The 6,000-nt window shown below is 47.6% G+C and overlaps 1 protein-coding gene across 1 annotated transcript in view; it reads left to right on the top strand.

Moving 5' to 3' along the window:
* LOC133954130 (slit homolog 1 protein-like) overlaps positions 1-6,000 on the top strand; it is a 42,088-nt gene that overhangs the window by 15,761 nt on the left and 20,327 nt on the right. The window contains exons 5-12 of the mRNA XM_062388446.1: positions 2,211-2,282; positions 2,515-2,586; positions 2,763-2,834; positions 3,251-3,414; positions 3,510-3,657; positions 3,814-3,885; positions 5,634-5,705; positions 5,894-5,965. Coding sequence (XP_062244430.1) covers positions 2,211-2,282; positions 2,515-2,586; positions 2,763-2,834; positions 3,251-3,414; positions 3,510-3,657; positions 3,814-3,885; positions 5,634-5,705; positions 5,894-5,965 — 744 coding nt within the window. The remainder of the gene's footprint in view (positions 1-2,210; positions 2,283-2,514; positions 2,587-2,762; positions 2,835-3,250; positions 3,415-3,509; positions 3,658-3,813; positions 3,886-5,633; positions 5,706-5,893; positions 5,966-6,000) is intronic.

Raw genomic sequence — 6,000 nt, 5'->3', positions numbered from 1 at the left:
TATGTGTGTGTGTGTGTGTGTGTGTGTGTCTGTATGTGTATGTGTGTGTCTGTGTGTGTGTCCATCATTATTAATTCATCGCTGTTCTCATCAATGTTTATGAAAACTCAGATTGAAACTGAATCTGAGCCAGAGAGTGTTTTACTTCCTCCATTAATCCTCTTATTGATTTATCTTGACTTAATGCTCCACACTGTTGTGCATATGAAGCACGTTTAACTTATTTCATTTATTCATAATATAAGTTCAGCTTTTCTTCAGAGAACAAAAAGGCAACGTCAGCAGAAGAACACTCAATGAAACTCAGTAGAGCTCATTCCTCCAGGTTCTTCCTCACGTTCCTTTGCACATAGTTACTGAACATATGAAGATACTTTCAAATGGTTGATCAATTTCAGAATCCACATGATCTCAGCTGCATGCTGGTGGCAGGAGCCCCCCCCCCCCCCCCCCCCCGTCCAGAAGAAACCACATTAAGATCCATGAAATTTGAATCTTGCACTGTTTAAGAAAAAAATTAAAACAATCCTGGATCTGCTCCTTAGTCCAGATTCGGTCTGGTTCCATGTCCCTGCACCTTATTTAGTTTGTGTCATCTTCCTGACAAACATTAACTAAGATCTTAAAAAGGCTTAAATCAAACTGAAGCCTGCAGAGTCCAGGATTTGAACATTTCTCTGTGTTGTAGAGAAACATTCTTTCTTCTGCTCGATAGGAAGCTCACAGCACAGAGAGGAGCAGACAGACTAAAGTAAAGTCCTGGTTTGGTTCACTGGTCTTCAGCGCTCTCTGGAATAAAGCAGAAAAACTGGACTTCACCTCCCCCCCCCCCCCCGCCGTCTCTTTCCATCAAGCTCCCATCCCTCCTTCTGTCTGCGTCCTCTCTTCTGCTCTCTTTGAATTCCATCGAGATGCTTTCCGCTCCTCTGGCTTCTCTCTGGATCTGCCTGCCATGTTCTGTACCAGCCCTCACTCCTTCACTCCTTCACTCCATCCATCCCCCTCTCCTCCTTTCTGACCGCTCTGTCGCTCTGGATATCCCTCATCACCTCCCGTGCTGCTGGTTCCCTGTGACGGGCCGAGCTCAGACTGGTTTGTCTTCCTCTGGTTTTCTCTGGTTCTGTCTCTCGCTGGTGGGTTTGGCTCCACTCGGACCTGCTGCTCTTCACCACTGACCTGTCTGTGATTCTCAGGTTCACCACTGACCGACCCAGAGCTGTGACTGACAGAGAACTGAAGACGTCCAGTGCAGCTTCTCAATAGAAACACGACTGTAGCTGTGGTACTGGCTTTGCGAGGCTGAATGCACTTAAAGTAAAATTGTTGGGTGGAAGAAAGATGGAGAGAAACTTTGCTTTTCATAGTTTCTTTAACTTGTGAATGACCTGGAGCTGCTGTTATTAAACTGGAGGAGTTGAACTGAAACTTCTTAGTTCTAGACCACAAATGAAGATACGTTTGAATCCAGAGACACGAGAGAGAACCATCACCAGAGAGGCTTCGGTGGCAGATCACTGAGGCACAGTGTGTGTGTTCATTATATCAGCAGAGCAGCTCTCAGTAATTGGGTGTTTCCTCCCCTGTCATGCTCTGTGGTTTGACCCTGACGTTAATGGAGTGTGTCTGAGGTCCTCCAGGGCAGAGATGATCTACATCCTCCTCTGTGGTTCACACACACACACACACACACACACACACTAACATACACACACACACACACACACACACACACACACGGTTCATCATCCCTGTGGTTCTGCTCTTATCAGTTGGGTTCTGTTGTTGTTGCTGCTGTTGTTCATTTGTTTTCTCAGCAGCAGGGGGTTGAATCTCTCTCCTTTCTGTGTGTAGTGAAGTCGTATGTTGTGTTACATGTTGTGTTACATGTTGTGGTACGAGGGAAAACTCCATTAAGATAAAGAGGAGCTGGAGTTCAGATTCACATTACACAACCTCTTAATGAAGCCTTAATTAACCTGGAATTAAGCTGATGACGTCTGAAGGGTGAAGCAGGAATGCTTTAAAGATGCAGCATGCTAATGAGCTGTGAACTCATCACCTTGTGGATTTAAGGCGCCTAGGATCACGTATATCATCTTTTGAGGTTTCAGCTGCTTTACGTTTGCAACTGAAGCATTTTGCAATAACTGAATTTATATTAAAAGTAAATGTTGTATTGTTTTTCTCCACTGTTTCATTTCTTTATCAAGGGACCTGAGTGAAAATGGCATCCAGGCCGTCCCGAGGAGAGCCTTCAGAGGGGCCACGGACCTGAAGAACCTGTGTGTGAAGGCACACACACACACACACACACACACACACACACACACACACACAAACTCACACACATCGGATACAAAATAGTTGATAAAAGACAAAAGCTTGTCACAAAATGAACTAAATGAAATCAAAATGTCCTCTTTACACTCGACTGGGCTTCAACATATCTAAACTTGTGTGGCAGGAGTTGTGTAAAGTTGTGTAAAGTTGTGTTTGTTGTGTTTTTGTCGCCAGCCAGTTGGATAAAAACCACATCAGCTGCATCGAGGAGGGAGCGTTCAGAGCTCTGCGATCTCTGGAGGTTCTGTGAGTATCAGGAAAATCTCTGTGAACCAGATTCTGATTCGTTCAAATCTAGCTCTGATATCCTGGTGTTTCCTGATCAGTCTTCTTCCTCCTCTCCTCCACTCCTCCTCTCCCCTCTCCTCCTCTCCTCCTCCCCTCTCCTCCTCTCCCTCTCTCTTTTATCTCCTCTGAACCAGCACGCTGAACAACAACAACATCAGCACCATACCAGTCTCCAGTTTCAACCACATGCCAAAGCTCCGCACCTTGTGAGTACTTCACTACATTACCCAGAATGCCGCAGCACACTTAACTACTGTTGTTTTTAATTTTTCTGTAGTTTCATTGACTTCATAAACAATCTTCCATTTTGTTTTTCCTTTTATCTGTCCTCCTGCACTTCTTCCCTCCATCTCTTGTTTTTCTCTCCTCCCTTCTTCCCCTTCATCCCTCCTCCTCTCCTCCTCTTCCTCCTCCTCCTCCTCCTCCTCCTCCTCCTCTCCTCCTCTCCTCCTCCTCCTCCTCCTCCTCTTCCTCCTCCTCTCCTCCTCCCCCTCCTCCTCCTCCTCTCCTCCTCCTCCTCCTCCTCCTCCTCCTCCTCCTCCTCCTCTTCCTCCTCCTCTCCTCCTCCCCCTCCTCCTCCTCCTCTTCCTCCCCCTCCTCCTCCTCCTCCTCCTCCTCCCAGTCGTCTCCACTCCAACTCTCTGCGGTGCGACTGCCACCTGGCCTGGTTGTCTCCTTGGCTGCGGCAGCGGCCGGCGTTAGGCCTCTACACCCAGTGCAGCTCCCCCCCCACGCTGAGGGGCCTCAACCTGGCTGAGCTGCGCAAGAGTGACTTCGCCTGCTCGGGTACGGCCGCTCCCGATTGGTACCCGCTCTATGAAAGGTCAAAGGTCGGTGGTGCAGGTGGAAGCTGGAACCTTTGTCTTGCTCTTTGTGTTCAGGCCACGGCGGCAGCGCCTTTGTCCAGCCGTGCAGTCTGGCGTCCGGCTCCTGTCCTCCCATGTGCTCCTGCAGCAACAACATCGTGGACTGTCGGGGGCGGGGCCTCACCGCCATCCCCGCCCACCTCCCTGAGGCCATGACGGAGATGTGAGTCAACACAGCGTCTCCTCTAGAGCAGCTTTCACCAAGTGTACACCTGATTGAGCCGATAACTGTTTGAGTTTTGAACTGGGAAGTAATATCTCTCTCTCTCTCTCTCTCTCTCTCTCTCTCTCTCTCTCTCTCTCTCTCCACCCCCCCCAGTCGTCTCGAGCAGAATGGCATCAAGTCAGTCCCCCCCGGCGCCTTCACCTCCTACAAGAAACTCAGACGGATGTGAGTCCACGGAAGAAGCTCGATTTCACCACACATTTAAAAATGCTCCTTAGAATCAGTTCGGGTAGAAGTAAACAACTTTTTGTTTTAGAGACAACAAAGATTCAATCTATGGTTTCAGTCTCATGCACCCCAAATCATATTCGGTTGTGAGATATTAATATGCAGCTGTTTGTTCCTTTTATTAAAAACCTCATGATGCAGCTCTTCATGTCTGAGCAGGATTCAGAGAAACAGTCACGATGACAGTTCACTTTATAAAGTAAACAAGCCAAGTTTCCCCTTCAAGCTAACACATGCTAACTACGCTAATAACCGATGTTTGTGCGACATTATTTGACACTTGATCTAAAGAGAAGCCGGAGATCAACAGAAGAAGAATGAAGAATACAGGTCCTCGTCTTTCGGGGGGGCAGTCGTATTAATGTCAGCAGAAGAAGAAGAGTCTGGAAACTCTGGAGGGATTTACGATATGATGATGTAATAATCATTCTTCTTCAGACGAGGTCGTCCAAACGCCAGGGAAGCTGCGGTTTCACAGCTCCGCCCCCCCATTTTCCTCTCAACCAATCAGATTAGAGTGTCTGCGCCTCAGTTTTACTCGTGTTTTACCCCCCCCCCCCCCCCCCCCCCCACAGAGCTGTGGTTTTCCCCCTCGACATCGTGCAGCCTTTGATTTCTGTCAGAGGTCTTTTCATGGTCCCAGATGATGGAGCTCATATCTCTGTGATCTGCTGAATGTTCAAAAACAAAGTCCAGTTTCTACCACAACAGTGAAGCTCGTGACTTCTGGACTCCGGCTCGGTTCTGGTTTCTTATTTCCTTCCCTCCTTGTGGTTTTCATTCTGTCCACTGCTTCTCTCTTCTCCCTCCCCCCCCGATCGTTTCTATCCTCAGACATCTCTCTCTCTGTGGTTTTCCTTTTCCTCTCAATCTCATCCTTCCCCTCCTCCTTTTGCCTTTTTACATCATCGCTGTGAAACTGTCCCGAGCGCAGAGAGAGGGGTGGGGGGGGGGGTGATTATATTACCAGGCTGGATCAGGTGGTTTGTCTCTGAACTCGTTTTGACAGTAGAGCGACTGACGTGGCAGCGGAACAAGGATTTTCTAATCTGACGTGTTGTGGTCGGGTCTGATGGACCGAACCAGACAGGAGCAAACTTCTACTCTGCCAGAGGAGCAGCTCCTCCTCCTCCTCCTCCTCCTCCTCCTCCTCCTCCTCCTCCTCCTCCTCCTCCTCCTCCTCTCTCTCCCGAGTCTGCTGTCAAGTTCACTCCGGGTCCCGTCCTCCGATTACATGGAGTCATGGAGAATAGACCATAAAACCATTCATGTACGTTTGACCCCGGAGAATCCCTCACAGGGATTTACATGAGGACAAACATGAGTCTTTCTTATTTCCTTCACGTGAGCAGGAGACACAGATTAATTCTTTTAACGAAATAATACACTTAGTACTTATTGTACTTTAGACAAAATACAGACGCAAAGGTTTTCATAATAACACAGATTCAATCAAAGCAATGAAACTGTCAGATTATAGTAAAATAATAAAATAATCACAAAATGAGAATCAAAGCACAGCGTTAAACCAGAACTGAGCCCAGTTAGAAAAATGATAAATATACTGTTTATATAGTAATTTAATATATCTGTATGTGTGTGACAGGTTGGGCCAAATGGAATAACAGAAATATAACACATATAACTTTCTGACTCAAGTGTGGTTGTGTTCTTGTTTCACTCAGAGATCTGAGCAACAACCAGATTTCTGAAATCGCTCCAGATGCTTTCCACGGCCTCCGAGCGCTCAACTCACTGTGAGTAACACACACGTCCTGAGTGAGGGGGTGGACACACAGTGTTGTGTGTGTGTGTGTGTGTGTGTGTTCTGTCATGTTTGTGGGCTGTGTGTGAATCTATCAGCAGGATTGTGATTGAGTCTGAAGTGAACACAACAGCAGTGGACTCAGTGTGTAACTGATAAACTCGTGTGGTGTGTGTGCAGGGTTCTGTACGGCAACAAGATCACGGAGCTGCCGGGCGGAGTGTTCGATGCCCTGGCTTCACTGGAGCTGCTGTGAGTGCAAACACTCACACAACACACACATAACA

Source organism: Platichthys flesus, chromosome 5 (assembly GCF_949316205.1).
Source record: "Platichthys flesus chromosome 5, fPlaFle2.1, whole genome shotgun sequence".
NCBI lineage: Eukaryota > Metazoa > Chordata > Actinopteri > Pleuronectiformes > Pleuronectidae > Platichthys > Platichthys flesus.
This window is presented reverse-complemented; position numbering and strand designations above follow the sequence as displayed.